Here is a 19,886-nt window from a genome sequence, read left to right as displayed (position 1 = left end):
AAACAAACAACTATTCCACACATAAAATTGTATTTTATTATAATTCAAAAGAAGAGCTGCGAAAATGTTTTCTTTTGACTTGCTGGCAGAGGTGTGTAGTTCAGTGGTGTCTGAGATTGCATTTTGCGGCCAACAAATAAACAGGCAATACGTAAATTTTGCCTGTACTCCAGAGAGTAAATTACAGAGCAAACCTGTGAGAATTAGGTATTTTAAAGATGGTAGTCATTATGGTCTTAGAGTTAAACCCGTTTCAGAGCCTAAATGTTAATGCTAGAGTTACAGATCCTTATCACTGGAAATTTTGAAGCATGAGGCTGACTGATATTTGTCACACGTGGTTAAATATACACGAGATTCATTTTGACAGTACTTTTTTTCGATTTTCTTAAACATTCTTCAAAGTAGAGATATTTGCTTTAAATAAGCCAGCAGGTATTAGACATTTTGAGGAAGCTGTGAGTGAGTGCTCTGACACAGTTGACAGATCATACAGATTACCTGATAATGGACAGAACAGGGACAAAAATGATACCTTTTTTTATTTCAGGTCCCATAGTACTTCTGAGTTGAGGCAGTGCACAGCTGATGAGTCTCCACCAAGTTCTAGTGATTGTGTCAGCACAGCTACTAGTCCTTTGCCTTACTTTGCCTTGCACAGTTTTTTAACCTCATCTTGCTCCCAGTACCAATATTATTATGTCTGAAAATTTAGAGTCTGCCTGGACTGACAGCTGGAAAAACAATATAATCAGTTGAGGCTGCAAATATTTTTCTTCACATCAAAGGCCTCAGCTATGCTCACTCAATCCAAGACAGCTCTGTTTCAGTACTGGTTTTGGACACTAAAATATCAGCAACATGCTAACATTGAAATAGTCCAGCCTATCATTCATTTTCATTAAGTCTAGTTATCAGTGGTATGTTCCCATAACTTCATTGTGGGCCAGACCCTCTTTCTCTGCCCTAAGCTGAAAAATCTTTCAAGAATTTTATTCAGGTCCTGCGATTTGACAGTTTTCTCTCTGACAAAGTGTCTGTACTGGGAATGCACCACTTCTTTCTTGCTGCAATCCCTTACTATCCTGTACCATGATGACTGGCCTCTGTTCAAAAGGACTGATTTTTTTTATCTGTTCCAAAAATGCAGTGCAGCCCTTTCTTGTTTGTTTATTTATTTATTATTTTATTTTTATATATATATTTTTTTATTAAGCAGAAATTGAGGGTTATCTATGTTGGTTCTGCTTTTTGTACTTTTCAGTTTGGGATTTGGATGGGATTGTCAGTACGATTATGAGATAGTAATGATTAGAAGAATCCTATCTTTTGCCATGGAAGTATAGAAATGCCAGTTGATAAGTTGTACCTGCAGAATCTGATACTTGCCTTTTGGTGCCTGCACGTGTCAAACTGAATCTTGTTCCTGGTGCCTGAATTTAAATATGAATTGTGGAATCATAGAATGGTCCCACTCTAAAGAATGTACTAAAGAACCATAGTTTGGTCCTGGAGGAACAGTGTTGTTTTGTCTGCTGGAGAAGTATGTACTAGAATTGAGGAAGGAAAGGAGTGCAGAGCTAATCAGCAATGTTTAATTCTTGGAGTCCAGCAGAGTCCTTGTAAAGTCTTTACTCTCCTAACTATGCAGTACTAACACTGGATAGGGAAGTAGTGGTGGAATCTGGTTATTTCCTGTTGAAGTTGTGAAAGAAACGTGAAAAGCTTCCAGTCTATTGATGCAGGGATTAAATTTACAGAAAATACAAAGTCTGTACTTCTGGATTTCTATACTTGTTACTTAGTGTCTGTAATTTCTCTCCAATGTTAACTGCTTGAGAGTATAATGGATTTGGGAAAATGTTGTTTATGGAGTAGAGTTTAATATTTGAGATAATGATGTGAAACTGTTGATTAAAAAATTTGCTGTCACTTTTTCAAATATCTTAAAACCGGGTGAGCTAATGTTTGTTTTCATGATTTAACTGATTTAAGGCTCCTTTCTTTACGATGCAAACTGTACTTCGACTACTTATTACGCATTCGAGCTTGCTGTGGAAAAATACTTTTTGACCACAAGAATGAGACACTTTCAATAACAGTAAGTTATTTGATATTATTTGAAGTATGATAATGTGTATTAAAATAATGTTTTTTTTTTTTTGCTTTTAATGTCAGCTGCTAGAGCATGTATTGCAAAGAATAGAATAAATTGTTCTCCCCTCTCCAAAAAGTGATATACCAAATTGTAGCACGCTATTGAAAACAAGCAAGAATAAAGCCAGACTGTATCATTGTCTTAAATGGGGATGTTGCTAGATAACATGGAACAAAAGAAAGATGTACTTTTTGTGATTGTGTAATGTCTTATTTCCTTTAAATATTTTTTCTGTTTATTCTGTAAGTTTGAATCTTTTAACATGCCTCCCAGAAAAGTCTTAGTCAAAGAGTATTTATTTATTTATTTATTTACGTGGGAGACTTTGCTTTTAGGATTTGAGGGGGAAAATGTGTAGTGATGACACACATACTTGTTGACGCTCTCTTCATTAAACAGGTGAAGGATAGATACCCAAAAAACTCAACTTCATATTTTATGGATTCAGTTTATTACCTGTCTTTATCTTTTTATGTTTTTGTGACTCATATTTCATGTTTATCATGAATAAGACCTAAATTTAGTCAAGGAAGATTTAAAAAAGATGAAAAAAAATCTTTATTTTCCTGCTTAATTTATTAAAAGTAATGTAATTAGCAAGACAAGAAAACACTTAAGTTTAATCCTGAATGGAGAGTGCCACAAGGTTTCATCATAATTAGTGGAAGGGAATGACTGTTTACAAGGTTTCACTTGTTCTGGTAAAGAAACTTCCTCCTTTAAGCTACTGTTGTGAATCAATTACCTGCTTTTGTATTACAGCTGGTAGCCATTGGATTTTACTGTGATATAATTACATTTGTTGACAGTTATTTAATCTGTTTAATAGGTATTAAAATAGAGAATTGAATAAGAAAACATTGGCAGAGTCACCTATTTAATCTGTTCAGTGTATCTTACTATGGTGAAGAAAGCTTCAGTGATCCCAGAAATGTGTTTTAAAATGGCTAGCAGCCATTTCATTCTGGATTCTTTCCAGAGTGGCAGTGAAGTACTAAGCTGCTCCTCAAGTGACCTCTCTCTGTTCATATGTAACATGTTTGCGGTTACAATAACTTTTAACTTGGAGACTTGGAGACTTCCTAAAAGAAAAAAGCATTGTAATATTTTTATTTCAAGGTTCAGCCTGGAGAGGAAGACAAAGCTACCCTTAACGATGTGAGATCTTTATCAGGAGGTGAACGTTCCTTCTCAACAGTTTGTTTCATTCTTTCTCTGTGGTCCATTACTGAATCTCCTTTCAGATGCTTGGATGAATTTGATGTCTACATGGTATAGTTTAAACTACATTTGCTATTCTGATTTGTATAAATTAGCAAAAGAGTTGTGACCTGTGGTTGGTTAGAACTTGTTGCTGTGACTGTCCTTAGCTTAGCAACATGCCTTGGCTTCTACCAGTTTTGAGACTGATATATAGATATTCTTATATATATATAAATATATATGATATAGATATATCATAAAAATATAAATATGTATATATACATCTTTTTCAGACCTAGAAGGGAAAAAAGGTGGTGTACTTTATACATAACGAATATCAGGAAGGAGCATATGCGTCCAAGGTGGTCAAGCAGACATATTTCAGTGTGTGTCTGTGTGTGTGTTAAATGACTGAAGTTTCCCTGTTGTAGAATCAACGACATAATCATTGATTCCACAAGCAAACTTGAAAAGATTAGGTCTTATCTTACAAATTAGTTGTACTGAAGTTTACTTATCTGTCCAGAAAACAGATGGGTAGTCAGTAGCCCTGCAGAGAACTTTAATGTATTTTATTCCATAAGTAATTCCTCAATACATGTCTTTCTACTGCTGTGCCAGTAAGCACACCATAATTTGTTTCTGCATTACATCTGTAGTCACTGTTGCTGTAATCCTGGAGACCCACCACAAGAGGACCCCATCAGCCTTTTTGTAAGGGAGATAGCTAGATTCAAGTGTGACACAGGATGGAAGCAGAGCATTGTTTAACCCCTGCTCATCATATCCTCACGTTATACATCTTTTTCAGTAAGCCACAAGTACACAAGGGTGTTTTTAGAATTAATAAATAAATAAAAAATCAGGCTACAAAGTAACTTAGGTTCCATGTAGCCCGTAAATCCTCTCAGATAATTTTGAGGCAGGAATTTATAAGAAATGTTATTCAACTAAAATAAAGTTCATCTTAGCATACCAATAAAGAAGTATTACACGTGTATATAAAAGCCGATAGAAAAATAATGTGAGTAGGAGTGTGATTGTTCTGATAGAATCCTTCTATTTTGCGTGTATATTAAAAAGTAAAGTTTAAAGATTTCCCAAACTTTAGTTCATAGCTTTCAGAATTTAACCCTAGTGTTTCTCCAGTGTAGTTTCCATTTAGCTAAGCTTTACTGTATATGTATTAATTCAGGTAGGTCTTACTATTTATATAATTTATTTATTACTAGGTAGTTGTCCAAATCTGTGCAATAAGAAGTCAGTCAGAAGTATACAGTCAGTATCACTACCTGATAAATATTTTGTCTTCAGGACATGGTTAACAGAAGAATTGCAATGGATATGATTCTGAAGGTGGCTGACTCTCAGCATCATCGGCAGTTCATTTTGCTTACCCCGCAAAGCATGAGGTAATAATGTTGTGTTGTATTTCCTAGTAGAAGTAGGACGTGGAAGTTGTATTGCAAGGAGCATCACTTGAAAGAAGGAAATCTGAGGATAAGAGTTTTTGTGATTTTCAGTGGTAGAACATTAACAATTAAGCAGTTCATTGCTGATGTTTTTAGGAATTTAGGAGAATATTTTTCACTTTTTCATATGTAATATTGGTAATTCAGTGAAACTTGAATCATTTTATCTAAAATAGAGGAGCTTTTTGAAATGTTCCCTTGTATGGAGCCAGGTGGGCTCCTGGTCTCCACTCAGAAAACTGATAGAACATTCTTTTTTAAAAATTTTCCTATTAATATGACTGTACTTTTAATAGGCTTATGTTATTTGAGTTGACTCTTTTAAATCTAGAAGCTGATAGCTTGCTTTTTTTTTTTGTAGCACCCAGATCTTTTTAAAACAAACAAAAAAAGGTCTTTCACATAATTCTGTGGTAAAGTTATACCCAGTTAAGGGGACAGTCACTGTCTAACCTTATGCATCTAGTTCTTCTCTGCTAGCCAGAAGTAATCAGTGAAACCTGCAGAGGATTCTTATTGCATTTTCTTTTTTTTTTTTTTCCTGCTAAGTATACAAAGATGTTAAGCAATCCTCAAAATGAGGTTAATTTACTGTAATTATCTTGCCTTCCTAATACCTGGGGGGTGGGGTGGGAGTGTTCTGTTACTTAATGGAAATGCTTTGAGGGAATTTCTCAAACTATTCAATGAAGTAGTAGGAGCTGTCACTGGCGAAGCCAGTAATGTATGTTTAGTAACTTCATTCTTAGTATGATGAGAGTAATTATACATGTATAATGTGTGTGCCATTTCAGGATCTGTAAGGCAAATAAGAACCGTATTTAACTGTAACTTAGGTTGAAGTTTCTGTTAAGAAGTACCTTTTCTGTAATTAATGTAGTCTAATTGTTAGAAATCAAAGGATTGAGATCTATCATTGAAGATCTGTCACCTGATGCTTTTATTCAAGTGTTGCTCCAGTATCAGTTCAGTGAAGTCATATCTTCACCCTGTGCTACTGTTTTAAAAGGGTCCAAGAAAATAGTTGTAGTAAGTTCAAGGCCAATATGTAATAGAAATAATCAAATGGAAACAATAAAATTTGTGGAGAAGATGCACTATTTAAATGATGCATTCTTTATTTTTAGTTCTCTGCCTACGAGTTCTCATATTCGCATCCTCCGAATGCAAGACCCTGAAAGAGGCCAAACAAAGTTGAATTTCCATAATAGGAATGAAGAAGAAGAAGATCATTGAGTATAAAGTGTATGAACATGGCACAGTATTGAGGATAAATGTACATTGATGCTTGTAAATTCCAGTTGCTACTGCCTGTTGCTGGATAAGAGGCTCTCTTGTTAAATACCCTCAGGAAAATAAGTAGTTCCTGTTTTTATTTTTTTAATCTCAGAACTACTTGTATGTGTTCTTACAGCCCAAGGATGAGAACAATTCTCATGATATCAACTGAGCATACAGGATTTTATTTTAATGAACAACTATTAGTTTTTATTTTCTTGGGGGAAGGAGACAGGGATATGACAGGTATTTTGTATAACTGTGGAGTACTATTTTAATAAACAATGGGAACTAATACTTTTGACAGTGATTTAGTGTCTCTTCGAACACTCTTCGAACTCTTCGAACTAACCTTGAGTTTAAAATTTGGGTTTCTACTTATCTCTGCTTTATTTCTTGAATGTGTGCTAATACATGCAGTAAAACATTGTTTATTTACATTCGAACCACAGCACCTGAACATGTAAAACTATCGCTTTATTTTCATAATTCCGAATTCTCATAATTTTGAAAATAACTTTTTTTCAGTTTATTTTCTGAGCAGGAAGAAGTATTGATCCCTAAACTTAATAGGGACTAGTTTTTGTGTCTTAGGACATGTGGTTATAAAAACTAGGAAATTATGTCTTCATAATTTTATATTCTTAATTCCAATTCTTGCACAGACTTAAGTTTGCAGGTATTCATTACATTAACAAAATGATGGCAGTCCTTCAATATAGAGGAGCAAAGTGGCATACTTTTGAGAAATAATATATTAACTTAGAGTAACTTTTCTAGGTTTTGGGTTTCCCAACCCACCCCCGACTATGCTTGAGTTGTTAAAATAAGATTGAGCCTCACTTTTAAAAATTTATATTTATTGGGGGGATAGGAGAAAGAATAACCAGAATTTCCAAACTGCCACAAATTAACTTTCTTTCTCTCCTGTTCTCCTCTCTCCAGGAATTTGCAATTACTGGGAGCTCTTCAGAAACAATCAATTTAGAGTTCAGCCACTAGGCATAATTCTTTTTGTTTGTTTGTTTTTGGATGTTACAGGAGTCATTAAGATTATTTAAAAAACAGCTCTACAGTTTCCAGAATTATTTACTGAATAGCAACTCCTCAATAAAATATCTTAACAGTTTAAGTTTAAAATTGAATTTGTAGCCAAATTTAATTTTAGTCACTGGATGGTATTTTGTGTTTATTAAAGCTGTTTAGTTTTTACACAAGTATTTATTAAATTTGTGGGTGTCTCTAAATTATGAAAACTAGGTGAGAATTGAAGGAAATTGACTAGAACTGCAGTTGGTTTTCTTGGTGCATTCTAACTTTAGGAATTAAATCTAGTGATCTTTTAAAGACTTTGCTTACTTCTGAAAGCCTAGGGTAACAGGCCAACATCAGACTTGCAGCACGCTTGCCGTGTCTAAGAAGAGGTTAGTGACAAAACAAAGCCAGGCTTTTAATTGAAGTGTATGACAGGGGAGCAAGAGACAGTGGCCCTACATTGAAATGTGGACATTTTGACTAGATAAACATTGGAGGGGTTTTCAAGATAAGGATATGAGGAATTTAAACATATTGTCCTGGCGGGCTGTAGAACCTCTGTCCTTGGAGGTTTTCAGGTTCTGAATATTGCTACACCTCCTTCAAGCAAGGGATTGCACTAGAGTTCCCCAGAGGTTCCTACCAAACTAAAGGATCCTACAATCCTGTGATAGAATGAAATGGAAGATGCTTACAACTTGCTTAGAATCATGTGAAAACAGCATGGGAGGACACATGTAGATTGCATACCTGGCAAAGCTTTTCTGGAATATGACCCCAACTTGTTTTTTGGGGTGAGTCTGCAATATTCTTACATGGTCTTGAACCACCTGTTCTGTTTGACTTGACTTTATGCTGGAACTGGAATATATTTCAGACCTTTTTACCATGAGAACTGATAGAACGGTAAAGCTTTATTCCTTTCTAATTTTTTTTTCAGCTACCAAAAAACAAAGCAAGAGTGCAGAGGCAAGAAGGAGAAAAATGTTTATCTCCATTATTATTTTTATAATGGTTTGTAAGGAGAAAAGAGGTTAAGGAAAATTACCCCATTCCTACTGAGCTAATACTTGAGATTTCTCTCAAGTTTTCTACAGACTTACTTAAAATATTGGAGGAATTGGCAATGACTCTGGTCTTTGATTCAAATCATATCCTGTATTTATTCTAATCTACCATTGTACTTGAGGAAAATGTGTGCTTGGCTGTATAATAATTATAAGTAACTGGTTTCATGATAGAGGATTAGCTCTAAATAAACAATTACTGAAGCAGTTGCTTGGATACACTTATTTTTGCAATGATCCTACTAAGGTCTCAAAGCTATCTTATTCTTGGTTCTTTGAGTTTACTATACCAATTACCTAGAGATTATGATGTTCCATTTTGAGCTGTTGGCCATTTTGGATGGCAATGCAGTCCTTAAAGGACGCATTAAAGTAAATGCAGCCTGTCAAGCTACATAAATTTGAGGTGCAGGGAGATGTGGAATGATGTACTGATGCCCTAATAAGTATGTGGAAGCAAAAGATGCATAAAATCCCAGGATTATTCAACATCCTCTCTACCATTAGTAATTTAAGCTAGGTGGAAACAACGGGCATGCTGTACTCAGAGGTATGTTAGATTTTTCAGAATTTTTATTAAGTTACAGCCAAACATACAAAGTATACCACTATTTAATTTGGCAAGGATACTACCTGTGTAGTCAAAGTAAAATTCTGTATTTTAAAAACAAATAATGTAATTGAAAATTTTGCATTTTGTTGTTTGGAATATGAGGAAAATTAAATAGGAGAGGATGGCTGTGGTTGTGGTAGTGATTGTGGTCATGATTGATTCCCCTCCCTCCCTCCTGAAATATGTTTGTTAGCAAAATGTGCAGTGTGCACATAGCAGTGTGGTGTTTTTCCCTCAATTTTAAGATGAGCTTCACTTTTAACATTTGAAAGTGCAGAGTATGATTTGTTTTGTCATGTTTTATTGTCTGATTTTTAGCTATTGGGAGTACTGTCTCCTTTCATAAGGCAAAGAGGAAATATCAAACATGCAGTAGAGTGAGCTTTTCAGACAACTTTTTTTTTTTTTTTTTTTTTCAACCTATGAGCAATGGCCTTTATTTAAAGCAACTGGGAAACCTAGTATAGGAAAGATTATCTGCAATCTGCTAGTTCTCCATGCTTTCCCAGGGCTGTGCAGAACTCACACTTGCCAAGTTATAGACATAAACTTGATTGCACGTAGAATTGAGGACAAAGGGGGTTCTTTCGACTACCTCTTCTCAATAATCATGCTGAAAGGTTAATTTATCAATAACAATTTTTTGATAATACCACTCTATTTTCTGCCTCTATTAGTTTCATATCATATTGTAAGAGGAGAGACTTACTTGCTGTGGAAACCATTAAAAGACCAGGTTTAGGCCAAGCAAATAAACTGTATTTGACTTCCAGCTGGCTGAAAAAGTTATGTAAGCACAGGTCTTGTAGGTATACTGTTAAATCTTAGCATTAACATCTTAGAGGATAAACAGCTGCTCTGTTGGTAACACAAGCACTACAACTGTTGGTTTTGTATAATATGACTCTTCTACCGAGTAAGTGCAAAAAAGTTTTCTTCATGCTTTCATAATGAAATATATATATTTCCCAGTAGTACAGTGACAGATAATTATAGAACTTTTTTTTTTCCTGTTACCATGCTGAAGATGTGAAATAAGAATTAGGGGAAAAGGTCAAATGTTATAAATTTATTTTGGGACATATATATTGCAACCTCTGTGGAAGCTTTTGAAAATTCAGGCAAAGATCAATACACTTCCAATAAAACCTTTAAACTTCCAATAAAACAATATTTTAAACATTATATATATATTTATATATACTTTTAAAGGGATCATTTTAGCAGGATTTGCTTTTTATACTGCATTCCTCTGACATAGCTCTTTCCAGATTGAAGGGATGCAAATGAGGTAAGAATTAAGGCAAACCTAAAAGGCATGCAAATGAAGTACATTTATATCCACTGACAATACAAGCACGTGTGGATCAGACTCAAGAACTGAGGAAGTCTTCCCTCTGTCTGTCCAATACTACTTTACAGCAGAATGGTGACATGGTTTATAATAAACAGTTAACATTACCATGGGAATTCAGTGTCACTAACATTACTCAGTCTAGGAGACACAGAGCTAGCATCAGTAAAACATGAACAATAAATAATATAATTCACTGCAGCACAGGACTGCTGCACAGGCTTCAGAGGAATAGGGCTGTTATGAAATGACAGTGCACACATCACGTTGTGGCAGTTTATTTTTATAATATATACTTTTAAAATTCTTTAGCAAATGACATTCTCATGCACACAAGTGTTTCAAACACAAGAAGCAAGTCCATTTATAGGTAGTCCAAGCAAATTTTTGTGTGTGGAAATAGCTGCAAACTGAATGGAACATTAAACTTCTGTGCAGTCTATAATGCATTGTACACAAGCTCATTTTTGAATGTCACACTGCAGGAGTAATACAATGGAAGGATCGCTCTTTGCAGCTTCTTTGAATTCATCCAGTGTGATCTGGTCGTCTTTGTTCTTATCCATCTTACTGAAGATCTTGTCCACCCGCTGCTCAGGCGTCAGACCATCCTCATTCATTTTCATCATTATCACAGTGCCCACCATTTTGTAGATGGCCTTTGGAAAGAAACCATATAGAAAATTCAACATATGATTAACTTGATTTTTTTTCCTGATATGTTCAAATTCTGGAATGATATTCTAACAATAAACTGATTGCCAGTTTCCCTGAGGATTTTTCTTTTTCTTAGAATCTGATGTCCATTCACTTAAAACAAGCAAGAATGGACTTTGCTTTCTTCTTTAAATATTTCTTGTATATTGGAGTAAGTTTCTTAGGTTTTCTATTTTACAGTGCAAAGTTGTGGTAACCTATTCCCTGGATGAAATATATTTGTTTGGTTTTAGTCACTCCCTTCAGATATCCCCTATAAGCTATGAATAAACAGCTTTAGAAGTCATCATCTTTCAAAAGTTTTCCATGCATACATGTGAGCAAAGTCAGGCAGTAACCACGATGGCTAGTAGCTGGCAGATAACTAGGGAGGTAAACTACGCTTCCCCTTATATGTGATGGTTGTCTTAAATCTTAAAGCCCCTCTGTGAAAGCTCACTTAAAATACTGCGTTGTTATCCCTGTAAATTTCTGCAATCATTTGAAGTTAATCTCCATTAAGCTTTCAGCCACTCAAGCAACAAAACAGTAATTTAATGGGTGTCAAGTGGTTTTGAGATGGGCTTTGTAAATCCTTTGCTCTGCTGTTTTTATGCTTAATCCCTTCATCAGAAAACAAATTTACCTCTTGATATTTAAGATCTTATAGGCACATATGTACTTGCAATAATTCTCAAAGATTACACATCTATTAAAATGTTCATATGTTTGCATCACATAGGCATGAGTCAGTATAGGATAGATATATAAAATGCACTTTTTTAATGATACAGTGCGAAGTCTCATGTCCTTAAAGTCTAAAAGGTATGTGAAAAAGTAATTAAACTTTACTAATGTTCAGACATGTTCTTTTTTAGTGCCATATTGATCTCACCTCTATAATTTCCAGCATTTCCACTCTTGTAATTTTACCATCACCATCCAGGTCGTACATGTTGAAGGCCCAGTTTAGCTTTTGCTCAAAGCTGCCTCTTGAGGTGATGGACAATGCACAAATGAACTCTCTGAAGTCGATGGTCCCATCTCCATTTTTATCAAAGGTTCGGAAGGCATGCTGGGCAAACTTTGAAGCATCTCCGTACGGAAAGAACTGCAAAATCAAATAATAAATAGAACTGTGGGCAATGTAAGGGAGCATGCTATGCAGCTGCCTGCAAAATACCAAAGTAAGATATTTATGAAGATTTTGAAGATTATGAAGACTTTGTGTAAAACTGAAAATATGTAAGGTAAACTTCTGTAATAGTTAAAGTGTAATGATTATTAAAAAATGATTCCTGTGAAAATCTCTTAGCTTACTGCAAAATGTATTACAGATAGATTTAATGCTAAGGAGATATTGTAAGGGAGAACAAAAGGCAAGTGTAACTAGATGACCCTTAAAATGCAATTGATTACAAATTAGAGATTGCACCTAATAACAGTGGTGTAAAGCAGTAGTTACATTCCATACATTCCATGTTTTTAGCAATTTTCAGAGGAAACGTGTTTAATTGATGCAGATTGCCATCTTTCAGCCTTGGAAGTTCAACCCAGTGAGTTAAATTCAGCCCCATCAGAGCAATGAGCAGAGCTGTCTCTGGCTCAAGCTGTACCTGTGGCATTTTGCACTTCATCTCATGGCCTGTGTTCTTTGGAGGAAGCAGTTCCCGAGCTGTAACAAGCTGGGGTGACCAAATCCTATTTAATGCTATGAACAGTGCTGAAAACACATCTTGGGGTAGTGCAGTGCTAGGTAGACAGACGGTGCTTTGAGTGCCAGAGCCAGGCTGGCATTCATTCTTGTCTGCTCTACATCACATTGTGAACTATTTCATATTGGGTGCCTGCTGCTAATTCTGAGGAGCATTTACGTTTACAACTGTTATTGTTTACTACCTTTATTGTCAGACTACGAAATACAGCAACCAAGGTGAATTTTAATAGTATTTTTTCTGCTTAGCAGTAACCAGCCCTTGGATTGTTGCAAGCAAGTAGATGTGTGGGCCTGTTGTTACAAAAATTTATTTAACAAATCCACATATAGCTTGAAAAATCAGGAACATATGTTCTCTTTTGCCAACGAACACAATATAAATATGTATGCTAAAAACTGACATTAAGTCAAACACTACAGGGCAACACTGTTCATGCTTAATACCCACTATTGGTGAACACTGACAGTCACTTAACAAAGTATTTCGAATGACTGTCACATGTTGATTTTTGGATGATATTTTTCCTCTGGAAAAAAAAAAAAAAAAAAAGTATGATATAAGACATTTGAAGCAGTAGTTTTTATTTCTTTCTGTGGCCCAGACTCAAGAAAATATATCTTGTAAGATAGGGAGTTTAAATAACGCTCAAGTCCTATTGCAGCGAAGGGACTGTATGCAAATAATGTTTGTTTCCATATTCCCAGCACAGTGCCCAAGGGATCCTAACCTGAAAGTTACTTTCAAACTTATTTTCTCTGATACCGACTTTTCAGACACAATTCTAGATAACCTTTGCAGTGCTGTACAGGTATGATTGCAATGTGATTTATTCTCTGGCTCAGTGGCATTACAGACATTGCAAACATTGCTTCTTCCTCTCAAAAGACGTAGCAGGGCTAAATTCTGTCCACATCCATCCATTCAGAATATTGCCTTGTTGTGAATTACCCTACAGGAATGAAGGATTTTGTATTATCACAGACGTGGTGTCAAATATGCTCATCTCACTTCCCACATCTTTTCAGTAACACAGGATGGAGGCACAGAGAGAGGGACATGCTGTACCCCTTTTCCAGAGGTATTTTATTCAGGTTAACATTGCTGTTAGAGCTGCTGTTTTCTCATTTGAATCTGTATGGGTCAGCATCCAGCCCCTGGCTCTTGGCTCCTTCTCCCATAGCTGAAGCATACTGGAAGAACTAAAGAACTGAATTTCAGTGAAGAAGGTCACCTATGAAAATGGCAAAGAAGGGGCAGCCACTCAGAAATACCCGAGAGCCCCAGGATGAAGTGAGGGATTAGCAGGGGTCAGTGGCTGGAGATGCCAAAGACCATTTCTAAATAATTCATGGGGAAACATGAACACATAATTCAGTCCCTCATTAGATGAGCGTAAGCAAGCTGTGCCTATCTCTGGTCTCACAACACTGACCTCACATAACAGGGAGAAAAGCATCCTCCCAGTTTTCTCATCAAGCAGAATAATGATTTTTCTCTTCTGAGCTGAGAAAGGTGGTGGCATTTACAGCTTAGCAAGGGGAACGATTAGAATTGAAGCCTTTTTTTTTTTTTTTTCTCTGTTTGGTTCCCTCTGGGGAACAAATGGAGTAAAAGGTCCTTTAGGGATTGAGGACACTCTTCTCTAGTCTGTACCTGCTGATTTGTATTATTTTTAGCCCAGAACAACTCAAAAACAATGTCAAAACTTGTTTAAAAACCTACTTGAAGACTTCCATTGTCCATTGGCCCATTCTGAAATGATTCATTAATAAGAAATGAAGTACAAGAAAACCGAAACAATTGCAGAGCAAAAGAAGCCAGCTCTGGCAAAATATTATTTATCCGTTAAGATACAGTGAAGCCTTAGCAAGGTGTAAAGGTCTTTTTTTTTCCCCATTAAAAATAGGCTGTTAACTATGTTAAATTAGTCTCAGCCAAGTGGCCATGGGAGACAAGGATCGCTGGAAGACAAACACCAGTTTTGGCAGGAAGGAATATGAGGGTGATTTAGTTCGCCTCATATGGCACGCTGGCATAGGCTCATTGAATGCTTCAAAAACAAGCACAGAAACACAACAGGGATTCTCAGGAGCCTACAGCAGCTGGCAGGTCCATAGGATCCTCAGCCTCCTCGGGAAACCCTTGCCCAGGTGATAATTTACAAGTTAAAGGCAGCAGTTCCCTTCTGCTGCAGTGGTACTACTGAAGTGTATGCTCATTTTACATACCAGTCATGTATCCTGCTTTACCCTTTTACATCCAAAAATCAAGGCCAGCTCTACCTGCCTCTTTTTTTTACAGCACTCAGTTCTACGGGTGACCAACCATTGGTCATTTCTTTATTTCTGCTTGTCTAGTCCCATCTCTTTCCTGACCGGCACTTTTTTTCCAGACTGGTTAGCTCAATATGCTGGTGTGTGAAGGAACTGTTCTCTGTAGACAGCTACTAATTAGGAGAGGAAAAAGGAAGAGAAAAATACAAGTCTCTCTTAGTTTACCACTAAATTTCGGAGGAGAAGAAATATGTCATGAAGGTGGCAGAGCTGGGACCAGCTGAGATGAGGGTAAATGGGATCTTGCCACCCAGAATGTCTCAAACCTTCAAGGGTCAGTAAAAGATTACTGCAAGGGATTGCAACTGGCAGGCAGTGCAGCTGGCTCCCATGGGAAAAGCCTTAGACAATTCCTGCTACAAATACATTTTAGGAAGTAGTTGTTTATCCTATTTATCTACTCTTTTAGGTTTCCTTTCATCCCTTTAATAAGTTTGCTAGCCACACAGTTCACCTTTGAGAGAGAAAATGAGCATTCTGAATACTGGAAAGTTTGGTTTCTTTTGGAAGCTCAGACTGATGGGTTTTGTAGCCACCTTATTTTTGAACTCAGACACTGATAGCTGCTGGTCAAGCCCCAACTTACAGATCCTCAGAAGAAAGAAGCCCTTTGAAGTGTATTTTCCTAACAGTTGTAACAGCTGTTACCCACAATATTTTCTGTAAAGGGACCAATTTCAGACACGAGAATTTATCCCCAACCATGTATGTCAGTGTTATCATTTTAAGCTGCATCAGATACAGTTTCCCACTCTGCAGAGCCACAGCATTAAATCTGTTTGAAACCACAGCGCATGAGCACGATGGATATTTTCATCATGAGCTAAAGTTGCGACAGTATTTTGGTCACTGAGGGGGATGGATGTCTGTAATAGTGCAGGATGCTGCTCATTAGCTTTTCAGGAGGACAAAGCTCTGGGTTCCTGCCAGAAATCTGACATACAAACACAAGAGCTGGTGAGATAAGAAGATAGGTTCCTTTTAATTCTGTCCTTTAGGAAAAAAAAAAAAGTAATATATAACCTACTGTACTCTTACACTTCATGTGTTAAGGCATGAGAAGAGGAGAAGATTTACAGGCTGAGATGGCTGGGACCCTTTGGGAAAGTCATGCCTGCTCTGGCACCGGGGTGAACTGCAGCGCTGCCAGCATCTTTTTGTACAAATCTGAAACCTAATGTAACAGGATCATAAGCAGAACAGCACAAAAGGACACAGCAGAAGGCAGAACATGCCCTTTTATAGCCTATATGACCCAGTACTTTTGTCCTTCTGGATGAGATTTGACTACCTTGGGAATACAGAGCTCAAGGGCAGGTCAGGACTGATACATCTTTAAAATAGATAAAACCCATGTTGCAGAGTTCCTGAGGATGCACAAAATAAGGGTAGGTAAGGCACAATGTGCCACTATTATTCTATTATTTCTGTTAAGTCTCATTCTCCAGAGTAACAACAGTGAAATGAATGTGAAAGGTTGGGAGCTGCAACCATGCCCATGCCGTAGTGGAAAGTGGCAAAGAGCATCCCTGCATGGGTGGCAAGGAACCAGGAGGGAGAGGAGCAGCAGGACGTGGCAAGGCCAAGCAGGACCTTGCTTGTGAGCCCACATCTGTGGGTGTGAGAGCTTCAGCATCACCTGGGGATATGCTGCACATCACTCTTTAGTTAATGGAGAGTGGCTCCTCTGAAGAGCTGCCTGAAGTCATCAAAGAAACTTCTCCCTTGATTGGATGTAGGGGGAGCAGAAGGATCACTGAGCTTAAATTATTTTTAATGGAGAAGTTTTCACAGTCCTAAGTGGGGAGGCTTCTTGTAATCCTCAGACTAGGCCTTTTCCTAGCTATCTTCCACATATTTTTGGCTGAGCAAGTGTTTTCAGTGCTTGCCTACATACCAGGCTTTCCAAAATTCCAGCAGTGGGATGATGTAACATCCTTCCCCTGCTGAAAGGTCTCAGCCTGGATATGGAAACCCCACATATGCTTCCTTCCTTGCCTGAGACAAACTGAACTGGAGCTCAGGTGAAGGTGCCAGATACACCTCACTGGGGATCAGGGAACTGTGAGTTGCCAAACTGGGAACAGCTTGCCCAAACTAATATTAGAGGAATCAGAAAGAGACAAACCTTTTTTAATAAAATCAGCGGTTGAGGAATTCCTTTAGGAGAAAGAAGGATTCCAGCATTTCCCCCAGTAAGTGTATTTTAAACTCTTATCGTAGGTAATTTTGACAATTCTCTTTTAAGCTCATCTGCATCTTAAATATTATGATGCTAAACATAGTGTGGGCCTGGCACTAGAGCAGTATGGGCCGATAAAAATAATCTAATTACTTCAGTGGGGTTTGAACTGTGCCTATCATAATGCTAAATTTGAAACCATTTATTTACTTCTAGTTCTGTCAAAGGTTTTCCTAAGTTACTATTCATTACTCCCATTTTTAAATCCATTTTTACTCCCCTTTTTTTTCATCACTACCATTTTGAAATTGCAAAGAAAGGAGGACCTGGGGAACTACAGACTGGTGAGCCTCACCTCTGTGCCTGGAAAGATCATGGAACAGATCCTCTTGGGAGCAATGTCAAGGCACACGAAGGACAAGGAGGTGACCTGAGACAGCCAGAATGGCTTCACCAAGGGCAAATCATGCCTGACCAATCTGCTGGTTTTTATGATGGAGTGACTGCATCAGTTGACAAAAGAAGACTGACCAATGTCATCTACCTGGACTTCTGTAAGGCCTTTGACATGGTCCCACATGACATTCTGGTCTCCAAATTGGACAGAGATGGACTTGATGGGTGCACCACTCAGTGGGTAAGGAATTGGCTTGAAGGTTGCACCCAGAGAGTGGTGGTCAATGGCTCTATGTGCAGGTGGAGGCTGGTGATGAGAGGTGTCCCTCAGGAGTCTGTCCTGGAACTGGTGCTTTATCAACGACATAGACAATGGGATCAAGTGTACCCTCAGCAAGTTTGCAGATGACACTAAGCTGAGTGGTGCAGTTGATACAACAGATGGAACAGATGCCATCCAAAGGGACCTGGACAAGCCTGAGAAGTGGGCCATGGGAACCTAATGAGTTTCAACAAGTCCAAGTGCAAGGTGCTGCACCTGGGTCAGGGCAATCCCAGACATGCAAACAGACTGGGAGAAGAACTCATTGAGAGCAGCCCTGCAGAGAAGGACTTGTGAGTTCTGGTGAATGAAAGGCTCAACATGAGCCAGCAGTGCAGGCTTGCATCCCAGAAGGCCAACTGCATCCTGGGCTGCATCAGCAGAGCAGTGGCCAGTTGGTGGAAGGAGGTGACTGTCCCCCTCTGCTCTGCCCTGGTGAGATCCCACTTGGAGCTCTGCATCCAGGTCTGGGGCCCCCAGCACAAGAAGGATGTGGGGCTCTTAGAAAGTGTCCAGGGGAAGTTCACGAGGATGATCAGAGGGCTGGAGCACCTCTCCTATGAAGGCTGAGGATGTTCAGCCTGAAAAGGAGAAGGTTCCAGGGTGACCTGAAGATCATTGTGGCCTTTCAATATTTAAAGGGGGCTTATAAAAAAGATGGAGAAAAACTTTTTACTCAGATAGATAAAGATAGGACAAGGGGGAGTGGTTTTAAACTAAAAGACGGGAGATTGAGAACAGATGTTAGGAGGAAATTCTTCACATAAAGGGTGGTGAGGTACTGGCACAGGTTGCCCAGAGAATCTGTGGCTGCCAAATCCCTGGAGGTGTTCAAGGCCAGGCTGGATGGGACTTTGAGTAACCTGGTCTGGTGGGAGGGTAGCCCTGCCCATGGCAGGAGGCGTGAAACTGAGTGATCTTTAAGGTCCCTTCCAACACAAGCCATTTTATGATTGGAAGTGTTATTTAATGAACTGAAACATAACTAATTGTTGGACTAAAGTCCAAACTCCCTAGAGCATTTAGACATCCAAGGCAAAGCGGGACACAGATAATGAAGTGTGCTGAGCAATCCTATACATAGCCTGGTCTTCCACCACTCTAAGATGTTCAGATGTTTCACCTTAAGATTTCCAATGGTTTCCTCACACAGGCCTTTTCAGTAGACTTTCGAGATCCTGTTCCCAGAGGCAGTTACTCACACCATACTCCACCTAAATCCTTCTGTGGATACTATCCCTAACTGCCCTTTAAATGAAAAGCATTTAGACAAATGTAGCATACCACTGAGCATTTGAGGCTCAGAGCTTTCCAAGGCAGAACTTTACTGCACAGATTTATTAGGCAATGAACAAGTGTACATGAATTTGGCTCCATGAAAGCAGAAGTAGTTTTGGAAGCTATGCAGACTTCCGTTAACAATTTGATCAACCATTAAGTGATCTGGATCCCAGAGACATGGACATTGCTGTCCTGTTCTCAGCTCTCAGCCACAGGGCAGAAAACATCAGCACAGAAAAGCACACATACATCACTGCATCACATGCCTTTAAATGGGCCGAGCTGTTTTGTTCATATACATTGGAAATCAAGTGAAGGCTATTAGGATTCAATTTCATTGAAATTCCAAGGGGTGGAATTGGACGTCTCCATGCTGTGCTAGAGATGTGATGCTGTAACATGTGAGAATACCAGGAACACTTCCAGACATGGCATTCAGATGTGTGATACATCTTCTGACTTTCTCCCTACCCGCTGTTCCTCCTCATCTTGCTTCATCACACCGTTAGGCAGAAAAATCCTAGGAGAGGTCCCAAAGGTCTCTCAACAGCCACCCTCAGATACAGCACTGATCTCAGTGGGGGAGAACCAATGCTGTGCCCCTCTACATGAGCTGAAGCAAGCGCTGCACCAGTGGGTCTCATGGGGGATCCTAAGTCTCTGCTCCATCACAGGTAAAGCCAGGGGAAAACTGGCTGGTTGATTGGGCTCTTTGGGTTAATGATGCATATGAAAACTGCAGGGAATAGCGGCATGGTTTTGTGGAGAACATTTAAAT

The 19,886-nt window shown here is 38.2% G+C and overlaps 2 protein-coding genes across 9 annotated transcripts in view; one reads left to right on the top strand and one right to left on the bottom strand.

The window, feature by feature from the left end:
- The window catches only part of SMC6 (structural maintenance of chromosomes 6), a 35,056-nt gene extending 26,639 nt beyond the window's left edge, over positions 1–8,417 (top strand). For all 4 annotated transcript variants that reach the window (XM_035319955.1, XM_035319952.1, XM_035319953.1 and 1 more), the window contains 4 exons: positions 1,996–2,101; positions 3,278–3,430; positions 4,676–4,773; positions 5,961–8,417. In XM_035319955.1, coding sequence (XP_035175846.1) covers positions 1,996–2,101; positions 3,278–3,430; positions 4,676–4,773; positions 5,961–6,069 — 466 coding nt within the window. In that variant the 3' untranslated portion in view covers positions 6,070–8,417. The remainder of the gene's footprint in view (positions 1–1,995; positions 2,102–3,277; positions 3,431–4,675; positions 4,774–5,960) is intronic.
- Positions 8,418–9,113: 696 nt separating this feature from the next.
- VSNL1 (visinin like 1) overlaps positions 9,114–19,886 on the bottom strand; it is an 87,112-nt gene continuing 76,339 nt past the window's right edge. For all 5 annotated transcript variants that reach the window (XM_035319964.1, XM_035319962.1, XM_035319961.1 and 2 more), the window contains exons 3-4: positions 11,772–11,987; positions 9,114–10,839 (exon numbers count right to left, since the gene is read on the bottom strand). In XM_035319964.1, coding sequence (XP_035175855.1) covers positions 10,642–10,839; positions 11,772–11,987 — 414 coding nt within the window. In that variant the 3' untranslated portion in view covers positions 9,114–10,641. The remainder of the gene's footprint in view (positions 10,840–11,771; positions 11,988–19,886) is intronic.

The sequence above is a fragment of the Oxyura jamaicensis genome, chromosome 3 (genome assembly GCF_011077185.1).
Source record: "Oxyura jamaicensis isolate SHBP4307 breed ruddy duck chromosome 3, BPBGC_Ojam_1.0, whole genome shotgun sequence".
NCBI classification, from domain to species: domain Eukaryota; kingdom Metazoa; phylum Chordata; class Aves; order Anseriformes; family Anatidae; genus Oxyura; species Oxyura jamaicensis.
Note: the sequence above shows the minus strand (reverse complement) of the source record. Positions and strands in the feature narration are given on the sequence as shown.